Here is a 23,706-nt window from a genome sequence, read left to right as displayed (position 1 = left end):
GCTGCTATTGAAAATTCTATTCCATTGTTTCTTTGAATCTTTCCCTTCTAATCTTTAACAGTATCCATTTTTATTCTTGTCTTTTTTGTCTCCTGTAAGTTCTGAGTCTTTCTATTAAAGTGAAAACATTATTAGTCTCTGTTAGAGCACTTTGTTTTTCATAAGCAACATTGATTTATTACTCAGTGGATCTAATCAAACTTTGGTATTCCCTTGTCTTTTTTCATTTTCTTGGTTTCGAGAAGTAACTATCAGTATTAAAATTTTGTTTTCTGGAGTTCCTGTCGTGGCTCAGCAGTTAATGAATCCGACTAGGAACCATGAGGTTGCGGGTTTGGTCCCTGCTCTTGCTCAGTGGGTTGAGGATCTGGTGTTGCCGTGAGCTGTGGTGTAGGTGGCAGACGCGGCTCGGATCCCGCGTTGCTGTGGCTCTGGCGCAGGCCGGTGGCTACAGCTCTGATTGGACCCCTAGCCTGGGAATCTCCATATGCCGCGGAAGTGGCCCTAGAAAAGGCAAAAAGACCAAAAAAAAAAAAAATTTGTTTTCTGTCTTTGAGATAAGTGTTGTTCTAGAAAGAAGCCTTAGTGGTCTTTAATTTTTTATATAATCTCAGTTTAAATTAAACAGATAAAGTTGAGTTTAATTTTGTTGAAATAAGTTAGTGGGGAGAGGGAGATAGAGAATTGATCATTGCCTTTTAGGTTACGCAAAAAAAAAAAAAAAAAAGAAGAAGAAGAAGAAGAAGAAAGGCTTACAGGTGACAAAATGAAGTTGTAAAACCCTAGAGAGACCCAATTTAGAATCAAGGAAACAAGATACCCTGGGTATAGAGAGAGCTATCCCAAGTAGGGTTTTGCTGGAGGGAGGGGGTAAATAAATAGAAAAACAGTTATTCAAATGTGTTGAGTGATGAGTCAGTGGAAATTGTTGGGAATTAATAACAAAATTAAACTAAGTAATGAAATCCAAGCTTGTATCAATTGAAAGTTAGTTTCGTCTTTCTCTAGTCTTGAAATGTTTTTAACACTGTGGCATTTCCTCTTTCATTAACAGGGAAACACTGGTCAGCGCAGGGATGGACCTCTTGTACTTATAGGCAGTGGGCTCTCTTCAGAACAACAGAAAATGCTCAGTGAGCTTGCAGCAATGCTTAAGGCTAAAAAGTGTGCTGAGTTTGACAGTGCAGGTGAGGATTATTTATTTATTTACTTATTTATGGTAGAAGAAATATTTAAATAGATAATTATGTTGTAGAAGTCCCTTGATAATTTATATGTTTTAACCCTTGGGATATGACTGTATACTTTGGTAATAATTCTAAAATGTTTTTATATTTATAAACTACTTAGTCTTTTTTTTTCAGTTTTCTAGTTTTATTGAAGTATAGTTGATTTACAATGTTGTGATAATTCTGCTGTACAATAAAGTGATTCAGTTATATGTATATACACATCCATTCTCTTTCAGATTCTTTGCCCACACAGATTATCATAGACTATTGGGTAGACTTCTCTGTGCTGTATGACAGGTCCCTGTTGGCCAATCATTCTATATATATCAGTGTGCATATGTCAATCCCAAATCCCTAGTCCATCTCTCCCCCTCCGCACCTGTCCCTTTTGGCAACCATAGGTTCTTTTCCAAAGTCTGTGAGTCTCTGTTCTGCTCTGTTCTGCAAATAAGTTCATTTGTTCCCCCCCACCCCTTTTTTTAGATTCCACATGTAAGTGCTATCATATGATATTTGTCTTTCACTGTCTAACTTCACTTAGTATGATAATCTCTAGGTCCACCCATGTTGCTGTAAATGGCATTATTTTGTTCTTTTTATGGTTGAGTATATTATATACATATACCACATTTTTTTTTTTGTCTTTTTGCCATTTCTTGAGCCGCTCCCGCGCCATATGGAGGTTCTCAGGCTAGGGGTCGAATCGGAGCTGTAGCCACCGGCCTACGCCAGAGCCACAGCAACGCGGGATCCGAGCCGCATCTGCAACCTACACCACAGCTCATGGCAACGCCAGATCGTTAACCCACTGAGCAAGGGCAGGGACCGAACCCGCAACCTCATGGTTCCTAGTCGGATTCGTTAACCACTGCGCCACGACGGGAACTCCCCACATTTTTTTTTTATCCATTCCTCTATCGATGGACATTTAGGTTGCTTCCATGTCCTGACTTTTGTAAATAGCACTACAGTGAACATTGGGGTGCATGCATCTTTTTGAATTATGGTTTTCTCCAGATAGATGCTAAGCAGTGGGATTGCTGGATCATATGGTAGTTCTATTTTTTGTTTTTTTGAGGAACTGCCATACTGTTGTCCATAGTGGCTGTACCAGTTTTCTATCATACCATCAGGGTAAGAGGGTTCCCTTTTCTCACACCTTCTCCAACATTTATTCTATAGACATAATTGAGTTAGAAAATATAAAGTTTAAAGCTTGCACCCATTTTAGGACAGAACAGTATATCATAAGAGCAATTTTATGAGTTGTTAGTGATGAATAAATTGTAACTCTTTAATTCTTTGGTTATAATTTGAAAAAGAAAAGAAAAATTTATGTTGGTTAATATAGCTTTAAGATTTATGGTTTATGATCTGATTTTCATGTTGGTGACCAGAATAGAGAATGAAACTAAGTAAAAGAAATCTTACACCTAAATATAAAAATTGTTGCCTTTGAAGAAAATTCAGGTGTAAGTTTATAAAATGTAGACTGACTGGTTTTAAAGAGCAGATTAGTTAAATAATTACTTTGGTTTATATATCTGTTTCTCTTGTTTTTTTCTGTATTCTAGTAACGCATGTCGTTGTTCCTGGTGATACAGTTCAAAGCACCCTGAAATGTATGCTTGGGATTCTCAGTGGATGCTGGATTCTAAAATTTGAATGTAAGTATTGGATGTGGGATAATTAAAGTAGGAATTAACTGGACTCATTTCATTTTTAGAATGTACTGCTGCCAATAATTATTTAAGGAACTTAATGCTTTTTGTTTTTCACCTCTGGTTAGTCACTGCATTTTGGAAAAGGTCCTATTTATGCTGTCATTTAGATGTTCTTAGTAATAAATAGCCACAGATTTGTTCTGGTTTCAAAATCTTTTGTTCTGCAATACCAACCATTTTAATAAAGAATGAATAGATTATGTAAGCTTAAGCAATCTATTTTACTATCATGGTATATTTAACTTAATAAATACGTGTTTTAAATATACAGCTATGGATACAGGTTTATCGCTTTACTTTTATTCTTTCTCTTCTGTTCTCTTAGCTAATATGGGTGTTTTAGGAAGCTGTTTGGAAATTTAAACTTTGTACTACCTGGTTTGGGTCAGTTATACTAGCCATTCTCTAACCTCTGATGAAAATGTATTCCCCTTTATTCTCTTCTAGTTCTTAGGCAAATACCACCACTTTTGGGGTTGCCTCTCACCTTCCCAGCTTTTACTTGTTTTTTTTGTTTGTTTGTTTGTTTTTTTTTTTTTTAACCTTGGTTTCACCCATGGCTTAAAATAAAAAGAAAGCTCATACGGGGTTAGTTTTCACTTCTAAATCATTAAATTATCTACTTTTGATATGATGGCTAAAATAAGACAGGGGAATGACCTTTTCCTTTTCTGCTAATTGCTGTAAAGGGGTTCACAGGGAATCTCGTAAGGATACAGTTGAGTATCTTGATCTTAGTGACGTTATGTTACACAAGTCTACATATGTGATTAAATGTCATAGATCTACACACACACATACATGAGTGCGTGTGTAATTGGTGAAATCTGAATAACTTCTTTGGATTCTTGGGTGAGACATAAAAAGAAGCTTTTTTCTATGTAAATGGCCCATTAGTTCAGCTGCTTATCATATTCCTAAAACTGGTCGTAATAGGCAGAGTCTAATGACAGTGTCAAATTCTTGGTTTTTCGATACTGTGGTACTGCTGTGGAAGATGTTAACACTGGACACTAGAGGAAGAGTGCGTGGGGACTCCTTGTGCATTTCTCTGCAACCTTCTGTGAATCTATAATTATTTGAAATTAAAAATTTTAAAAATAGTATTTTTTTAATAATGATTTTTATTTTTTCCATTAAAGCTGGTTTACACTGTTCTGTCAGTTTTCTACCAGTACAGCAAGGAGATCCAATTAAACATACATGTATACATTCTTAAAAAAAAAAAGAATGGTATTTTTAATGAAACTTTATTTTTAAGAAACAAATGATGGATTAGAATTAGTTTTTAAAAAACTTTGTTTTATGGTATAAATGCTTGATTTCATCAAAATCTTGATTGTGTTATTGATTTAAACTGTTGTTTGAAATTAACTTGGTTTATAAACAGTTTCCTTTTAGCAGTTGATATGCATGTCTGTATAAAATGCAGCTACCACTTTCCTTGTGATGATAGTCTGCCCTGATTTGGTCTGATCCAGCTGTGACTAGCAAGGCCACTCTGTCTCATCAATATCTGTCATTAGACTCTGCCTATTACGACCAGTTTTAGGAATATGATAAGCAGCTGAACTAATGGGCCATTTACATAGAAAAAAGCTTCTTTTTATGTCTCACCCTTATTTTTGAGCCTTCATTTCCCTTTCAAATCTGTGGCAAGTTTTATTGGGCCTCAGTGTTTAAAAAGTTGACTTAAAATGGTTCCATGATTATAGATGTTTTTGTACTGAACATGTGCCAGAAACCTTGCCAGTGGTTATAGGCAGGAATAGATTTTCATAATAATAAGGTCTCAGTAATAAAGAACCATGTGAAATTTTGAATGTTAAGGCATTTTACCACTTAGCTTTTAAGTCTAGTTCTTGTGAATTTGCTGAACTTGCATCTAGTTACATATACAGACTACATGATTCATTTCCATAAAATCTGCCTTCTTTAAGAAATGGAAGTTTTGTCACTTAAATGGCTTGGCCATGTCATTTTTATAGAATCACTGATGGACTCAAGCTGACTTAATAGTGTGCTATTTGGTGATTCTCACAGTAGTGAATAACATACTCTAATATCAATGGTTCTTTTAGGACAAAAGATGGATGGAACCTTTTATTGAAGTTCATATCCTCATATTTTCTAATACAAAGTCTGAAGAGAAATAGGTTCAGGGTTTGAGATAATTACTTGAAATAGCCACTGGATTTATAATAAGAAAGCAAGAACCCTTAAATATTTTCTTTCCCAATATATATTTTCTATGGTTTCTGTGCCTTTTGCCAGGCGAAACTTAGTGTGATTTTTAAAAATGTTCATAGCTATTCAAAACTTGTTGAAAACCATTTATATTAAGGAATGTTGTGGTGGACCAAAGCTTTCAAAATTAATTATAAAGATTTATGACTTTCTTTTTTGGGCCATCAGCATTGAGAAGTTCCTGAGTCAGGGATCGAACCCCACTTCCAGCAGCAACCCCAGCTGCTTCAGTGACAATGCTGGATCCTTAAACCACTGTGCCATGAGAGAACTCCGATTTATGACTTACTAAAACTAGATCTTGAAATTCCCTGGTGGCTTGGTGGATTAAGGATCTGCTGTTGTCATAGTAACTGCTTTGGTGTGAATTAGATCCCTGGCCCAGGAACTTCCGCATGCCATGGGCATGGGCCAAAAAATAAATAAATAAAAATAGATCTTGTGTTTGAGAGTACCCATTAACCTTTCCTGGCTGGACTACATAGACAGTTTAATATTAGCTTTTAATAGTTTTTTTTTTTTTCCCCCACAAACCACATAAAGATGAAATTTCATCTAAACTCTCTCTGTAGAGAATTGACTTATTTAACAGATTAAACAAATTTAAACAAATTAGCAAAGAATTATGTAAAACAATTTGGGTGCATTGGATCCAAATTTAACTATTTAAACAGACGTTTTCTGTTTAAACATGTTGTGTCTTAATTGGCTAATTGGCTTAATTGGCTAATATCTTATTTTTCTGCATTATATATTGAGAGCATCTTATAGTGTCATAGTTAATGAACTTGGTGTGAACATTCTAAGAATAGGCCATAATTGTACTATTGTACTAGCTATTTTGTCTCATCATATTCATAGAATGATATTTATTTTATAGAAACAGGAGATATAAATGGGATACTTCCTCCCTTGATATTAAATTTGTGCCTGAGATTCTTCTTTAATCCTAGTTTTGGTGCAGATTTCTCACAGGCAACTAATAACCATCCCCATATAGGGTGAATTTTGGTAATTAAAGAAGTGACTAGACTAAAGGACAGAATATACATAAATAAGCCATTTGATTCACCTCTTAGAGGATGAAAAGGTTGAACTGCATCCTAAAGATGTAAACTAGCCTTCAAAAAGGCAGAATATACTTTACCACTGACCTGTTCTTTCAGTGCACTGCTTTCAAAATTGATTCTAGCCTAGTCTTTTTAAAAAAATTTTAATTCTGCCTCTTCATTTCTCATCTCTTTGTGAAGGGGAGAGCAGATGGTTGTCTTTTTTTCTTTGATAATCTCTTCCTCTTCCCCACTCAGCTAAGTTTAAGTAAAATTGCTGCTGTAGAAGTTTTGAAATCCTTAAGACCTAAGGGAATTGCTGTACAGATGTGCCACACGTTTTATACTGGACATGTGTCTGTGAAGAGAGGAAGGGCTAGATAGGGTGTTATTTTTCTTGTTTTCAATGAGGAGGATGGAACCTTTAAAAGGAAATCATTACACCATCACTTAATAAAAAAACTTCATAATCAGATTAATGAACTTTGCTTTTCAAATGGATTTTGAGATTGCTGTGGAGTTTTAAAAATAAAGGTAAATTTTATTCTACTCATATTTTGCTAATTATCAAAAAATAAATATTCCAGAAAACTTCTGTCAACTGAAATGATTAAGCAACTTCATGCTTATAGAAATCTTTTACCAAAAATTGTCTAAGAATAAAAAAAGTGAACATCTTTTGAAATAATAGTTCTACTTCTGAGAATATACCCCAGGCAAGTAAGTCATACAGAACAAAGAAAATAAAAACTATTTGCGTTGTTATTTCTAATTGTAAGAAATATGAGAGAATTAAGAAAATTCTGAAATCCTTAGAGGTATTTTCTGAAAAATTTATATTTACATGAAAATTATTAGGACTGAAATATTATGAAGAAACAAATATGTTAAAATTTTAAAAAAGCATAAAACAATTGTATCTTCACTTTCAGCACTATCTAAACGTACGAGTGTGTACAGGCAAAGAAGCAATCAAAACAGTGGGTTGGTTCCTAGAGGTTTGTTTGTAATAGTTTATTATATTTTATTTTTTTAAAGGATGTTGACTTTATTTTTTTTCTCTTTTTGTTACTCAAATGAATTTATCACATCTGTAGTTGTATAATGATCATAATAATCCAATTTCACAGGATTTCCATCCCACATCCCAAGCACATCCCCCCACCACCAAACTGTCTCCTCTAGAGACCATAAGTTTTTCAATGTCTGTGAGTCAGCATCTGTTCTGCAAAGAAGTTCATTCTGTCCTTTTCTCAGATTCCACATGTCAGTGAAAGCATTTGATGTTGGTGTCTCATTGTATGGCTTACTTCACTTAGCATAATTTCTAGGTCTATCCATGTTGCTAAAAATGCTGGTATTTCATTCCTTTTAATGGCTGAGTGATATTCCACTGTGTATATGTACCACCTCTTCTTGATCCATTCCTCTGTCGATGGACATTTAGGTTGTTTCCATGTCTTGGCTATTGCAAATAGCGCTGCAATGAACATCGGAGTACATGTGTCTTTGCGAGTCATGGTTTTCTCTGGATAGATGCCCAGGAGTGGGATTGCTGGATCAAATGGTAGTTCTATTTTTAGTTCTCTGAAGACTCTCCATCCTGTTTTCCATGGTGGTTGCACCAATTGACAATCCCACCAACAGTGTAACAGGGTTCCTTTTTCTCCACACCCTCTCCAGCACTTATTGTTTGTAGCTTTTTGGATGATGGCCATTCTGGCTGGTGGAAGGTGGCACCTCATAGTGGTTTTGATTTGCATTTCTCTAATAATGAGTGCTGTTGAACATCTTTTCATGTGTTTTTGGGCCATCTGTATGTCTTCTTTGGAGAACTGTCTCTTTAGATCTTCTTCCCATTTTTGGATGGGGTTGTTTGTTTTTTTTTTTGGTATGGAGCTGCAGAAGGTGTTTATAAATTTTGGAGATTAATCCCTTGTCAGTTGACTCGCAAAGATTTTCTCCCATTCTGTGGGTTGTCTTTTTTGTTTTGTTTAGTGTTTCCTTTGCTGTGCAGAAACTTTGAAGTTTGATTAGGTCCCATTTGTTTATTTTTGTTTTTACTGTCAGTACTCTAAGAGGTGGATCTGAGAAGATGTTGCTGTTGTTTATGACGGAGAGTGTTTGGCCTATGTTTTCCTCTAAGAGTTTGATAGTGTCTGGTCTTATATCTAGGTCTTTGATCCATTTGGAGTTTATTTTTGTGTATGGTGTTAGGGAGTGTTCTAATTTCATTCTTTTCCATGTGGCTGTCCAGTTTTCCCAGCACCACTTATTGAACAAGCTGTTCTTTCTCCATTGTATATTCTTGCCTCCTTTGTCATAGATTAGTTGGCTATAGGTGTGTGGGTTTAATTCTGGGCTTTCTATCCTGTTCCACTGATCTGTATTTCTATCTTTGTGTCAGTACCATGCAGTTTTGACGACTGTTGCTTTGTAGTATAGTCTGAAGTCAAGGAGCCTGATTCCTCCAGCTCCATTTTTCTTTTTCAGGATGTCTTTGGCTATTCTGGGTATTTGTGTTTGTAATAGTTTTAAAAACAATGCATGTTTTTTAGGGAGTTCTCTTTGTGGGGCTCAGCAGAAGTGAATCCTACTAGTATTCATGAGGATGTGGATTAGATCTCTGGCCTCATTCAGTCAGTTAAGGATCTGGCGTTTCCCTGAGCTGTGGTGTAGGTCGCAGAGGTGGCTCAGATCCTGTGCAGCTGTGGTTGTGGTGTAGGTCAGCAGATGTGGCTCCGATTTGACCCCTAGCTTGGGAACTTTCATTTACCATGGGTGTAGCCCTAAAAAGCCAAAAAAAAAAAAAAAAAAGCAACCAATGTATGTCTTTAAATGAAATTCAAGTTCTTAAGTAAGAAATTCAAATTTTCAAGTTCTACTAACAATTATATCCTCTTTTTGGTCTTTTCCAAAAATTAATTGGGTAGGTAAGGTTGTCAGTCTTAATCAGGGAAATTATAACCTGTGTGTGTGTATTGCCTCAATCTGATACACCAGATTGTTTATAACTTTCAGACCTAACAGATACATTTTAATATGCTTATTGTCCAATAAAAGTGAAAATCTTATATAAATAGTTGAATTTTAAATATATGAAAAAAAACACCAAGTATGAGTTTTTAAATTATTTTATTAAGAAAATTTTGGGATGGAGTTCCCATTGTGGTGTGGCGGAAACGATTCCTACTAGTATCCATGAGGATACGGATTGGATCCCTAGCCTCGCTCAGTGGGCTAACTATCCAGTGTTGCTGTGAGCTTGTGGTGTTGGTCACAGATGCAGCTCAGATCTTGTGGTGTTGTGGCTGTGAAGCAAACTGGCAACTACAACTCCGATTAGACCCCTAACCTGGGAATCTCCATATGCTGTGGGTGTGGCCCTAAAAAGCAAAAAAAGAAAAAAAAAATCAAAGAAAATTCAAAAAATTTTCAGATGTTAACACTCATTTGGGTTTTTTAAAACCACATCTATAAAGAGAAGGATTATTTTGATATTATTATTCAAAATACAAGATTTTAGAATTTATGCCCAAATTTTATATTTTTATGATAGAATTTGACCTGCTCTCAATATGCATTAAGATAAATTTAGTATTACTATCCTATAAGGAAATATGTTTTTATGTATAAATATGATTGTAAAAAAAAAATGCTTGTAATTAGAATATTGGCTTAAAAAGTAGCCAAAAGTAAACATGGTGTTTATATCAAAACACAAAATCTAATGATCTGTGATAGTTCACATCCTAAATCTACATGTATATGATGGCATGAGGGGAACATTTAGCTTTTTTTTTTTTCCTTTTTTTTTTTTTTTTTTACATTTACAGCCTTCATTTTATTTTCCTTTCCCTCTTTACTCCACAGTGAATTTTATGATACTGGGCTAAAGTTTTTTTTTTTTCCTTTTTCCTTAGGGCCAAACCAAAGCTTTGGAAGTTCCCAGGCTAGGGTGGAATTGGAGCTGTAGCTGTTGGCCTACACCACAGCCACAGCAATGCCAGATCCAAGCCGCATCTGTGACCTACACCACAGTTCATGGCAATGCCAGATCCTTAACCACTGAACAAGGCCAGGGATCGAACCCAAGTCCTTATGAATACTAGTTGTGCTCATTAATTAACCCTGAGCCACGATGGGAACTCCAGGCTTTTTTGTGAGAGTGAATGTTGTTTTTCTGTTTTTCTCATCCTTGTAGAATGTTTCCTCTGAAAAACGACTTCCTTTTTCTAAAGTTTGGTAATGTTACAGCCTGTTAGATGGAAAAGCCTAATAGAAAAGCATTTTAAGATTACTTTTGTTTTTACAACTTGGGTGTTCATTTTTAATAGAATCAGAATATTCAATATTTGTTTTACTAATGTGTGATTTTCTTCAGTTACATAAGTGCCTAGTTTGGATCTAATAACATATATACTGGGATTTTTGATTTTGAAATAGAATGTTTGATTCTGTATTTTAATTTTTTTAAGGATATTTTAGTGTTGACTGAGAGTGATACTTCTGATTTTTAGTGCTAATTCAGTTACAAATAGCTAGTAGTTCCAGAAGAATAATAATTCTTTAATAATTAATTTATTCCTGTAATTTTGGAGGAGAATGAGCACATTCTGTGGTTTTCCTTGGGGGGATAATTTCCCATTTGGACTTTGGGGCATTTAACAGATTTCCATTTTAAAGCTTTATCCTGTCTTCATTGTATTCTGTAATCCTTTGTGTGTAGCCCTGGGTTCAGGAACCTTTTTTCCTCTTCCATCCCATTTTTATAATCCTTTTTTTACTTCTAAAACTAGGAAAAGTGACTAAGCTTAATACAGATTAATTAACCTCATCAGTGGTTCATGCGGCTAAAATGAAAATATATATCCATAGATAATAAGCACTTTTATGAGGTAGGAGGCAAGAGTGGTTACTAGAGATTTAAAGTAAAGAAATACATTTCTGTATAATACAGCCTCTATTAAAAAAGCTGTATCTCAGAATTCATAAGCTGCATTAGTATGCAGATTCCAGACTTTGCTTAGGTAGCCAGAGATGCCTTAATGACGTTGAATTAATGACTTTGAGTTAAGCAGTACTTTGGGAATTGGGCTGCTTACTTCTCTATAAAAAAGTAATGAAATAAGGGCGAAATGAAAGCTTACCTGAAATAGTAGACATGATCAGGAATATATCTAAGCTAAAAAGAATCTTAGTTTTAATAAGATAGGTAGTCTCTCCTATGTTTCTGCAAAATGAAGGCTTTGGTCAAAATCAGAACGTGTAAAAGAAAGATGATAGAAGGCATACATTTTACAAGGGTAGTGGCTTGACAGTTTTAAAGTATATATTATTTCTGACATGTGCAGATATCTCCTATGTTTATATAAATAATATAACTCATTCATATGACGTCATTTCACTTTGGAGATTTTTAGCTGATGAGTGAGGTTAACTAGTAGTCTTACATGTGCTTCCTGTTTCTTCACAAGAATTCATTTCTGCTGTACTATTTTATTGGAAGATGATGGCATAATATGGACTTTGTTAAGTATAAATACAAAATATAATTTGGTTAAGTTTTAGGAAGTATCTTTAAATAGGTGGAAAATGGCCTAGGTTAAAATCTTTATTAAGACTAAGGATTTTAGTAATTATTATACTTCAGAGGAGTTTATGACTGGGAATGTTGTCAAAGTTCTGATAGTCTTTTTTTTTTTTTTTCCCACTGTACAGCAAGGGGATCAGGTTATCCTTACATGTATATATTACAATTACATTTTTTTGCCCCACCCTTTGTTCTGTTGCAACATGAGTATCTAGACAAAGTTCTCAATGCTATTCAGCAGAATCTCCTTGTAAATCTATTCTAAGTTGTGTCTGATAAGCCCAAGCTCCCGATCCCTCCCACTCCCTCCCCCTCCCATCAGGCAGCCACAAGTCTTTTCTCCAAGTCCATGATTTTCTTTTCTAAGGAGATGTTCATTTGTGCTGGATATTAGATTCCAGTTATAAGTGATATCATATGGTATTTGTCTTTGTCTTTCTGGCTCATTTCGCTCAGTATGAGATTCTCTAGCTCCATCCATGTTGCTGCAAATGGCATTATGTCATTCTTTTTTATGGCTGAGTAGTATTCCATTGTGTATATACACCACATCTTCTGAATCCAATCATCTGTTGATGGACATTTGGGTTGTTTCCATGTCCTGGCTATTGTGAATAGTGCTGCAATGAACATGCGGGTGCATGTGCCTCTTTTAAGTAGAGTTTTGTCCGGATAGATGCCCAAGAGCAGGATTGCGGGATCATATGGAAGTTCTATGGATAGGTTTCTAAGGTATCTCCAAACTGTTCTCCATAGTGGCTGTAGCAGTTTACATTCCCACCAGCAGTGCAGGAGGGTTCCCTTTTCTCCACAGCCCCTCCAGCACTTGTTATTTGTGGATTTATTAATGATGGCCATTCTGACTGGTGTGAGGTGGTAGTTTTGATTTGCATTTCTCTTATAATCAGTGATGTTGAGCATTTTTTCATGTGTTTGTTGGCCATCTGTATATCTTCCTTGGAGAACAGTCTATTCAGGTCTTTTGCCCATTTTTCCATTGGTTGATTGGCTTTTTTGCTGTTGGGTTGTATAAGTTGTTTATATATTCTAGAGATTAAGCCCTTGTCAGTTGCATCATTTGAAACTATTTTCTCCCATTCTGTAAGTTGTCTTTTTGCTTTCTTTTTGGTTTCCTTTGCTCTGCAAAAGCTTTTCAGTTTGATGAGGTCCCATGGGTTTATTTTTGCTCTCATTTCTATTGCTTTGGGAGACTGACCTGAGAAACTATTCGTGATGTTGATGTCAGAGAGTGTTTTGCCTATGTTTTCTTCTAGGAGTTTGATGGTGTCCTGTCGTATATTTAAGTCTTTCAGCCATTTGGAGTTTATTTGTGTGCATGGTGTGAGGGTGTGTTCTAGTTTCATGGCTTTGCATGCAGCTGTCCAGGTTTCCCAGCAATGCTTTCTGAATAGACTTTCTTTTTCCCATTTTATGTTCTTGCCTCCCTTGTCAAAGATTAGTTGACCATAGGTGTCAGGGTTTATTTCCGGGTTCTCTATTCTGTTCCATTGGTCTGTCTGTCTGTTTTGATACCAGTACCACACTGTTTTGATGACTGTGGCTTTGTAGTATTTCTTGAAGTCTGGGAGAGTTATGCCTCCTGCTTGGTTTTTGTTTCTCAGGATTGCTTTGGCGATTCTGGGTCTTTTGTGGTTCCATATAAATGTTTGGATTGTTTGTTCTAGTTCTGTGAAAAATGTCATGGGTAATTTGATGGGGATTGCATTGAATCTGTAGATTGCTTTGGGTAGTATGGCCATTTTTACAATATTGATTTTCCCAATCCAGGAACACGGAATATCTTTCCATTTCTTTACATCTTCTTTGATTTCTTTGATTAAAGTTTTATAGTTCTCGGTCCTTTACCTCCTTGGTCAGGTGTATTCCGAGGTATTTGATTTTGTGAGGTGCAATTTTAAAAGGTATCGTATTTTTGTATTCCTTTTCTAATATTTCATTGCTGGTATACAGAAATGCAACTGACTTCTGAATGTTCATCTTATATCCTGCTACTTTGCTGAATTTATGAATCAGTTCAAGGAGTTTTGGGGTTGAGTCCTTAGGGTTTTCTATGTATAGTATCATGTCCTCTGCATACAGTGACAGTTTGATCTCTTCTCTTCCTATATGGATGCCTTTTATTTCATTTGTTTGTCTAATTGCTGGGGCTAGGACTTCCAAAACTATGTTGAAGAGCAGTGGTGAGGGTGGGCATCCCTGTCTTGTTCCAGATTGGAGTGAGAAGGCTTTCAGTTTTTCCCCATTGAGTATTATATTTGCTGTGGGTTTGTCATAAATGGCTTTGATTATGTTCAGGAATGTTCCCTCTATACCCACTTTGGCGAGGGTCTTGATCATGAATGGATGTTGGACTTTGTCAAATGCTTTTTCTGCGTCTATTGAGGTGATCATATGATTTTTGACTTTTTTTTTTGTTAATGTGGTGTATGATGCTGATTGATTTGCGTATGTTGAACCATCCTTGTGAACCTGGGATGAACCCAACCTGGTCATGGTGTATAATTTTTTTGGTATGTTGTTGGATTCGGTTGGCTAAGATTTTGTTGAGAATTTTTGCATCTATATTCATCAATGATATTGGGCGATAGTTTTCTTTTTTGGTGGTATCTCTGTCTGGTTTTGGAATGAGGGTGATGGTGGTATCATAGAATGTCTTTGGGAGTATTCCTTCTTCTTCAACCTTTTGAAAGAGTTTGAGGATGGGCACCAATTCCTCTTTATATGTTTGATAAAATTCACCTGTGAAGGACTTTTATTTGTAGGGAGTGATTTTATGACCTCTTCAATTTCATTTCTAGTGATCGGTCTGTTCAGTTGGTCTGTTTCTTTTTGATTCAGTTTTGGCAGGCTGTAAGATTCTAGAAAATTGTCCATTTCTTCCAGATTGTCAAACTTGTTGCCGTATAGTTGTTCATAGTATTCTCTTATGGTTTTTTGTATTTCTGCTGTATCCGTTGTGATTTCTCCTTTTTCATTTATAATTTTGGTTATTTGGGTTCTTTCTCTCCTCTTTTTAGTGAGTCTGGCCAGGGGTTTATCAATTTTGTTTACCTTTTCAAAGAACCAGCTCTTGGTTTTATTAATTTTCTCTATTGTTTTTTGAGTCTCTATTATTGATTTCTTCTTTGATCTTGATAATTTCCTTCCTTCTGTTGACGTTAGGCCTTTTTTGTTCTTCTTTTTCTAGTTCGTTTAGGTGGAGGGTTAAGTTGTCAATTTGGGATCTTTCTTCTTTTTTGAGAAAGGCCTGTATTGCTATAAATTTCCCTCTGAGCACTGCTTTTGTAGCATCCCATAGATTTTGAGCGGTTGTGTCTTCATTATCATTTGTTTCAAGGTATTTTTTAATTTCCTTCTTGATTTCCTCATTGACCCATTGGTTTTTTAGTAGCATGTTGTTTAGTCTCCATGTAGTAGGTTTTTTCTCTTTCCTTTTCCCATGGTTGATTTCTAGTTTCATGGCATTGTGGTCAGAGAAGATACTTGAGATAATTTCTATGCTCCTAAATTTATTGAGGTTAGCTTTGTGTCCCAGTATGTGGTCGATTCTTGAGAATGTTCCATGAGCATTTGAGAAGAATGTGTATTCTGATTTTTTTGGATATAGTGTCCTGAAGATATCAATTAAGTCTGACTTTTCTATTGTTTCCTTTAGGATCTCTGTTGCTTTATTGGTTTTCTGTCTAGAGGATCTGTCCATTGATGTGAGGGGGGTATTAAGGTCTCCTACTATGATTGTATTCTCATCAATATCTCCCTTTATGTCTGTTCATATTTGTTGTATGTATCTGGGTGCTCCTATATTTGGGGCATATATGTTGACGATAGTAACATCCTCTCCTTGGATGGATCCCTTAATCATTAAGTAGTGTCCTTCTTTGTCTTTCTTTATGTCTTTTGTTTTAAAGTCTATTTTGTCTGATATGAGCGTTGCGACTCCTGCTTTTCTGTCATGTCTATTGGTGTGAAATAGTTTTCCCCACCCTTTCACTTTCAATCTATATGTATCCTTTGTCCTAAGGTGAGTTTCTTGTAGGCAGCATATTGAAGGTTTTTGCCTTTTTATCCACTCAGCCACTCTGTGTCTTTTGATTGGGGCATTCAGTCCATTGACATTTAAGGTGATAATTGATGGATGATTATTTATTGCCATTTTGAACGTTGTGTTCCAGTTGATTCTATGGTTCTCCATTCTTTTTTTTTTTTTTTTTTTTGGTTGGATGGTCTCCTGTTATTATCTGCTTTGAGTGTTTTTTTTTTTTTTTCATTTTTTGCAAATGCAATATTTGGTTTTGGCTTGTGGTTGCCCTGTTTTTTAAGTATGCTAACCCCTTCCCATAATTGTGTGTTTTAGCCTGATGGTCCTGTAAGTTCAAACACTTCATTACTATATTAAAATTAAGAAGAGAACATGCAAACAAACAAAAAGGGTTATTTATTTCCTAATATCTCTTGCCCACATTTTATGGTTTTAATGACTCTTTTTTATTTTTTTCTTTTTAATTTTATTTTGTTTGAGGCCTGTTCGTGATTAAATCTGTATGCTGGCTTATTTGAGTGACTGCTCTCTGATTGCGGTTTCCTCAGTCCTAGTTCTTCCTCTTCTTCTTCTTCTTTTTTTTTTCTTTTCTTTTTTCTTCCCTTTCCTTCCTTTCTTTTTGGTTTAGAGAAGCCCTTTCAGTATTTCTTTTAACCTGGGTTTTGTGTTGCTGTATTCTTTTAGTTTTTGTTTGTTGGAAAAACTTTTTATTTCCCCATCTATTTTAAATGATATTCTTGCTGGATAGAGTATTCTAAGTTGCATATTTTTTCCTTTTAGCAGTTTAAATATCTCTTGCCATTCCCTCCTGGCCTGTAGTGTTTCTGTAGAGAAATCAGCTGATAATCTTATGGGGGTTCCCTTGTAGGTAACATTCTGCTTTTCTCTTGCTGCCTTTAGGATCCTCTCTTTATCACTAACTTTTGCCATTTTTATTATGATGTGTCTTGGTGTGTGATAGTCTTTTTAATTTGGAAAATAGATTTAACCGTTCTTGCTGCAGTTTGCTTAAGTAATGTATATTGAGTAATTTTAACCTTAAAATAGTGTCTATTATTTACCTTCGTTAATTAGGTAATATTTTGGTTGGCAGATTCTTTCATTTCATTGATGATGTTAATGTATCACCATTTAAGTTACTGAAAGTTTCAAGTGCTTCATTCTTTTCTTGTTTTAGTAAATTAGGTCTATTGGTTTATCTCAAAAGAAGTTTCCTAGGAAATTGATATGGATTTGTAATTAATGTAAATGTCTCCTGAGAAGTGTGAACATTCTGAAATTCATAGGGTACAAATTAGAGAGTAGCAACTTTGGCATCAGTCAAATTAAACAGATTCTTTGATTCACTGAAGACAAAGCCAGATGCCTGTTCTCCCCTCCCAACCCATAAGGTAGTCAGCAGTTTTTGCCGTTTTGGTATACTTTTTGGCTAATCACTTGAAAATAAGGAGTCTCATATTTCTTTATTTGTTAAGTGGTTATGTGCTTTTTTATAGGAGAGATGTAATATATTAAATCTGAGTAGGAAATACCTAGCATTTCCTAAGATGCTTTATTATTATTTTTTTTAAATAAAGATGGAAAAAACTGATCTGGGAGTTGGAGGATATCTGAGTTGTCTTCTCTCTTGTGTCACTTGGGAAAAACGATTTAAATCTCTTAGGATTTAAGTTTCCTTATCTGTGAGGTGAAGAGGTTGATACACGAAGCATCAGTTTCAAATTGGCAATCTAAAGGCCAGATATCTAACAATTTATGTGGTTTAGTTCAGCAAAACCATTTAATTTCTCTGTCTTTAAGTATGATGTACATTTTCCTGTTTGTTACAGTCTCCATAACTCCTACCACTTAACACAAGGGTCCCCAAATTGTTATGTAATCTGAATGGTCCTTGTAGACCATTGGAATCACAGTTGGAATCACAGTTTTTGGACTCGCTGTCACACCCAAGTTTCAAAACATTCTCCATGTTTTATATGCGATGACAGGAATTCTAACATGTTGTTATAGACCTGGAAATTGTTCCTTAGTTTTCAGGGGGAAGAGGAAGATATATTTAAAGATATATTTTCCTCCCCTAGTTGATATTAGGTGGCAGAGAGAGTTGGCAAAATGTTACTTGAAATAAGAGAAAAGCAGAAGAGTGAAGAATATCACTCAGCTCAGTAATTGTAATTAGAGCATTAGATTTTTCTGCCTCCCTTTTCAAAAATTTACTAAACAACTGCTATAAAGCTACAAGTTTTATGACTTGAGGTATATTTAGACTATAAAAGCACTGGCATCTTCCCTTAGAAATGCCATGCTGCCCCCTTGGTGTCTCTCATCTCATTTCTGTTAAGGCCATGCTTATCTCATTCTTGTGTCTGTTAAGGCTACATTCTGTTGATTGACAAATGCTGGCACGTTGCCAAGATCAATAAATACCATTTTAGTATGCTTTTTTTGATAGTTTAAATAATCAACCAAATAAACCCATAAAATGGATAAGCAGCCAGCATAGGCACAGCCCGTTTATTTATTTCTATAATTAGATATTAACTGTCTACTTGTTAGAGTAGATATCATAGGGAGTGCTTGTATTTAGTCCTTGGCTTCATTTATTTATTTAGTTTTTTGATTTTTAGGGCTGCATATGGAGATTCCCAGGCTAGGGGTCTAACTGGAGCTGTAGCTGCTGGCCTACCATAGCCACAGTTATGTGCAATCTGAGGTGGGTCTGTGACCTGCACCATAGTCATGGCAACACCAGATCCTTAACCCACTGAGCGAGGCCAGGGATTGAACCTGCAACCTTATGGTTACTAGTCGGATTCATTTCTGCAATGCCACAACCAGAACTCCCAGTCCTTGGCTTTATATACTGGCATGCACATTCATCTAAAGATACCAGTATAAATATTATGCAGATATAATTGGAAAAGGAGGTTGGGGAAGTGGGCTACGTCTTAAGTGGAAAAAAAAGTAAAAGTAATAATTTATATGTAAAATAATTGAATTTGAAATAAGTCAGTGATTTGGCTAAATTGCTAATGTTTTTTGCATTGATGTTTAACATAGAACCAGTGTATGATGTAATGCAAGCACACTGTTGGTGTTTCTGGTATGGTTTTTACCTAGTTAATTTTTTTTGCTTTTTTGCTTTTTAGGGTCGCACCAGCATATGGAGGTTCCCAGGCTAGGGGTCCAGTTGGAGGTTCAGGCTGCTGGCCTATGCCACAGCCACAGCAACACAGAATCCAAGCTGCGTCTGTGACCTACACCATAGCTCACTGCAACACCAGATCCTTAACTCACTGAGGGAGGCCAGGGATCAAACCCACAACCTCATGGTTCTTAGTCGCATTTGTTGCCGCTGCGCCACAACGGGAGCTTCTCAAAGTTTTTATTTTGAGACTCATTTTTAGTATACAGTAAACTTAATACTTTAGTACTTTTTTACCCAGTGTGTGGTTATGAGAAATTACATGTTTTTGACTGCACCCCTGGCATGCTGAAGTTCCTGGGCCAGGGATTGAACCCTTGCTACAGCAGCGACCCAAGCCACTGCTGTGACAATGCTGATCCTTAACCCATTGCACTGCAAGGGAATTCCTGGAAATTATATTTTTGAAATTAATTTTTTTAGAAGCAAAACCCCAACAATTTTTATAAAACCATCGTATTTATGATGTTAGAAAGGAGAACAGGATTCAGCATAGCAGACTTAGCTAAATATGATCTTTGTTTTGAAAACATTAGGGAACGGGATACTAAAACAAAAGAAAAACTAACAAAAAATTAAGAATCAAATGACAGGGAATTATAGCTATGCCAAGGTTGAGGGTTGAATTAGGATATTCATTAATAGTCCCAAGTTAAGAAAAAATGACTGTCTTGACAGAGCTCTGCTTTTGGAGAGGTAGAGTATTCAGATATTACAACATTCTGACTTTTGTATATTAAGCAACATCTTGGAACATCTCAGCTGAAGCAGTTCTAAAGCATTTGAAATCGTCACCAAGTCATCGACTGGCAATTCAGTGTGTACCTGTCAGATCCCAAACATGGCCCAGACTCTGCTTACTGTTTAACAAGTGCCCTGTTATATGGCTAGCTTCACTAGGTGCTCTGCACTCAAATACTTTCCCTTCTGTCAGATCACTTTTTGTCCAACAGGAGATTAGACGTAGGACTGCCGGCATGAGCAGGGCAGACTTCAAGGTCAGATCACTATGGCTGAACTAAATGAGGGACTTTTATTTACCTTAATCCTGATAATTGCTGTAAATAAAATTTGGATTTTTATTCCTGTACATGAAATTGTGTTATCTATTTAGGTCTTTTAGAAAGGAAACTAAAATTAGTGTTCAGTACTACTTTACTGCTCATTCCTCTAAAGGAAAGATTTCTTACATTTTCTTTATATGGAAAACTAGTTTTATTATATTTTGTTTTGGCAAAAGTAAGGTTTATATTTCTATTTAAGAAAAATACATAAAACAGCCATGAAGAAGAAAATCACTTAATCACTTAATTTCAATGTGAAAGAAATAATGATCACTTGATACTTATTTTGCTTATATCTTTGTTTTTTTGCCAGGGGTGAAAGCTTGTCTACAGAGAAAAAAATGTGAGCAGGAAGAAAAGTATGAAATTCCTGAAGGGCCAAGGAGAAGCAGGCTCAACAGAGAACAGCTGGTATTTTCCTTTTGATACACTTTCATTATTCTTATTCTAACTTATTATTATTACCATCAGGAAAAACCCATGCCTGTTCCACAAGTACAGGTGACTGATTAAAATTTTAATTGTGCTTATTTCAAGCACTTGATTCCGAGAGATCACAATGAGCAGTAAAATCCAGAAAGTAATAATTTCATACTGTTAATGGATTTTTGGCATCTTGAACATTCTCATAAACCTTTCAGAATCTGAAGTAAGTCCCAGATACAGGAAATAGCTTGAAAGAAGACTTACAGCTGCTGCTTGGATTTAGTTAACCATGTCTTTATTGCCACATATTGCAGTTTTAATGGGTAATATTCCATTATCCTGTTGACATATAAGTATATTAGAAAAATTTTTGTTGAAGGGAACTGTGAAGCTTTTTTCTATGAAGCACACAGAGTATGTCTCATAGATAATTGGATCCCTAGACTTGGCTTTATACTGTTCCAAGGAATACATACATCTCTAGAATGCTGGAGGCCACATTCCCACATCGCTGCCTTAGAGACCTTAGCTTGGTAATACACAGGGACCTGAATTTGAATAGGCAGAATTGGAAAGTTCCATGGAAAAGATGTTACTCTGACATTTAAGTTTAGCTTGGTATTTCTGAAGCATATTTCAGATACTCTAGGAAGGAATTCTTGGGGTTTTAAAGTCCCACAAAGTATGAATAAACATTCTGAGAAAAGAAAGTTGATGAATAGGTTTTGGGTGCCACCCCTGACACACACACAGCCCAGCATACCTAAAATGTGAGAACAATGAAAAGGACCTGAGTCTTAGGGAACAAATTATAAATAGGAAGGCTTTATTTGCATTAAGTATTTTTCTTGACCCAAATAGTTTACTTGAAATACAGCTTGTCCCAGCACCTCATTAATTAGTTTGTTAACTGCTTGCAACTATTACTTTTATTGCCCTCATTCATATGCTGTGTTTTAAAATATTTTGGTCTGCTTTTTAACGAGATTTTTCTTGTTATTTCAGTTGCCAAAGCTGTTTGATGGATGCTACTTCTATTTTGGGGGAACCTTCAAACACCATCCAAAGGACAACCTTATTAAGCTTGTCACTGCAGCTGGGGGCCAGATCCTCAGTAGAAAGCCCAAGCCAGACAGTGATGTGACTCAAACCATCAATACAGTCGCATACCATGCCAAACCTGATTCTGATCAGCGCTTCTGCACGCAGTATATCATCTATGAGGATTTGTCTAATCATCGCCCAGAGAGAGTTCGGCAGGGCAAAGTCTGGATGGCTCCTTCCAGCTGGTTTATAGATTGTGTGATGTCCTTTGAGCTGCTCCCTCTTGACAGCTGAATGCTACACCAGATGAACATTTTAAACTGAACCCACAGAGTGTGAGAACCCAGTGATTGCATTGTTTTGATCACTCACATTTTTACAAATAGGTAGACTCATTCATGTACTCTTTTCCCTTGAATTAAAAAAACAAAAACAAAAACTGTATGCCAGATTAGGAATTCATACTCTCTTTACCATTTAGATGCTGAGATTGCTTTAAAGGATTTTTCATTTTAAAACTGGCATGTATTTATCATGTCTTTCTATTCATGTAATCAGCTATCAAAGATAAATGAGAGGGTATCAGAACTGTTGGTTAAATATAAAAGTGGTATCATTATGTCTCAACCTTTTAATGTTCTTTGATGAAAAAAATCCACACCCATGACCAGCAAAAATACTACCTTCCTTTAGTTAGCAAAAACTATTGTCAAGTAATTTATTCAGGCTTTATTATAATGAAAAAACATTACTTAGTCTAAATGTGCCTCCATAGGTGTTTAATTTTTCTCCCGTCTAGAGTTGTGTTTATTTAGCTACTTATAATTACTTGGATGTCTGTTCCTACATTTTTATCCTATTAAAAAAAAAAATCTTGTCTGTTAATCAGGAAATCATGATTTGAATCTTAACATTATTCTTTGGTGGTGAAAATCGACATTGGGCTCATGGTACATGTTTTATTGTATTTTCTTTTTCTTCTTTTTTTTTTGTCTTTTTGCCATTTTTTGGGTTGCTCCCGTGGCATATGGAGGTTCCCAGGCTAGGGGTCTAATCAGAGCTGTAGCCACCGGCCTATGCCAGAGCCACAGCAACGTGGGATCTGAGCTGCATCTGCAACCTACACCACAGCTCATGGCAACGCCAGATCCTTAACCCACTGAGCAAGGGCAGGGATCGAACCCGAAACCTCATGGTTCCTAGTCGGATTCGTTAACCACTGAGCCATGACGGGAACTCCTGTATTTTCTTATTATTAATAATCAATCTATAGGTGTGTTAATAGTGTATTTTATATATATGTATTTATATGCATACTTAGAGAAATTTTAATTTCAGTATTTCTTAGGTGGACTTATCAGACTAACAAATTGTCAAGTCAATTGTAAATAAATTAAGAAGCAGTCTTTCTGCTAGATCTTACTAAGTATTGCTAAAATGATTTTTCGAAAGTCTTAATTTCTTTTTCAGTACATTCTTTTTCATTTTTAGATTGATAGGAGACAGAAGTTGGTGATTACTTGATTTAGAACAGATTTTGTCCAGGTGATACAAAAGGCCGTGACAGTATGTCTAATGGTAGGAGTGAGAAGGCTTTACTCATAATACCAGGACCTTTAAGGCTGCAGAGTAGTGGACACGACATCACCTGAGAACAGGGAGACCTGGGGAGGTTACTCTGATCTGAGTGTTTTTATTTGTGAATTGTGATGGTAGGTTAGATCATTTTAAAACATTTTCTAAGAAGTAGAGTTCTGTAATAATCTTCCTCAAGAGTCAGTGTACCTGTAATATTAAAGACATGGAAAGAGAGTTACTGTAGATACTTGCCAGTTTGGTCCCTTTTGGGCCAAAGGGAAAAGCTAGCTGTGCACTAGATTAGTATATGGAGAGTCTGAAGTGGATGAACATTTTAAGATCCATTCAGCTGATTATTTTAAAATAAAATTTACTGTAATTCCTTCTTTGACATTTTATTTTCCATACTAAAGAAATATGTTACGGGGACACAGTGGTACTGCCGACCCTGACCTTCAAGGGTGAGTTAGTTCCAGAACACTCT

The 23,706-nt window shown here is 35.8% G+C and overlaps 1 protein-coding gene across 1 annotated transcript in view; it reads left to right on the top strand.

Annotated features, from left to right (window-relative positions):
- BARD1 (BRCA1 associated RING domain 1) overlaps positions 1-22,529 on the top strand; it is an 83,424-nt gene extending 60,895 nt beyond the window's left edge. Inside the window, exons 8-11 of the mRNA XM_047773426.1 lie at positions 1,055-1,187; positions 2,807-2,899; positions 20,488-20,585; positions 21,606-22,529. Coding sequence (XP_047629382.1) covers positions 1,055-1,187; positions 2,807-2,899; positions 20,488-20,585; positions 21,606-21,938 — 657 coding nt within the window. The 3' untranslated portion in view covers positions 21,939-22,529. The remainder of the gene's footprint in view (positions 1-1,054; positions 1,188-2,806; positions 2,900-20,487; positions 20,586-21,605) is intronic.
- The last annotated feature ends 1,177 nt before the right edge of the window (positions 22,530-23,706 follow it).

This window comes from Phacochoerus africanus, chromosome 3 (assembly GCF_016906955.1).
Source record: "Phacochoerus africanus isolate WHEZ1 chromosome 3, ROS_Pafr_v1, whole genome shotgun sequence".
Taxonomy (NCBI): Eukaryota; Metazoa; Chordata; class Mammalia; order Artiodactyla; family Suidae; genus Phacochoerus; species Phacochoerus africanus.
This window is presented reverse-complemented; position numbering and strand designations above follow the sequence as displayed.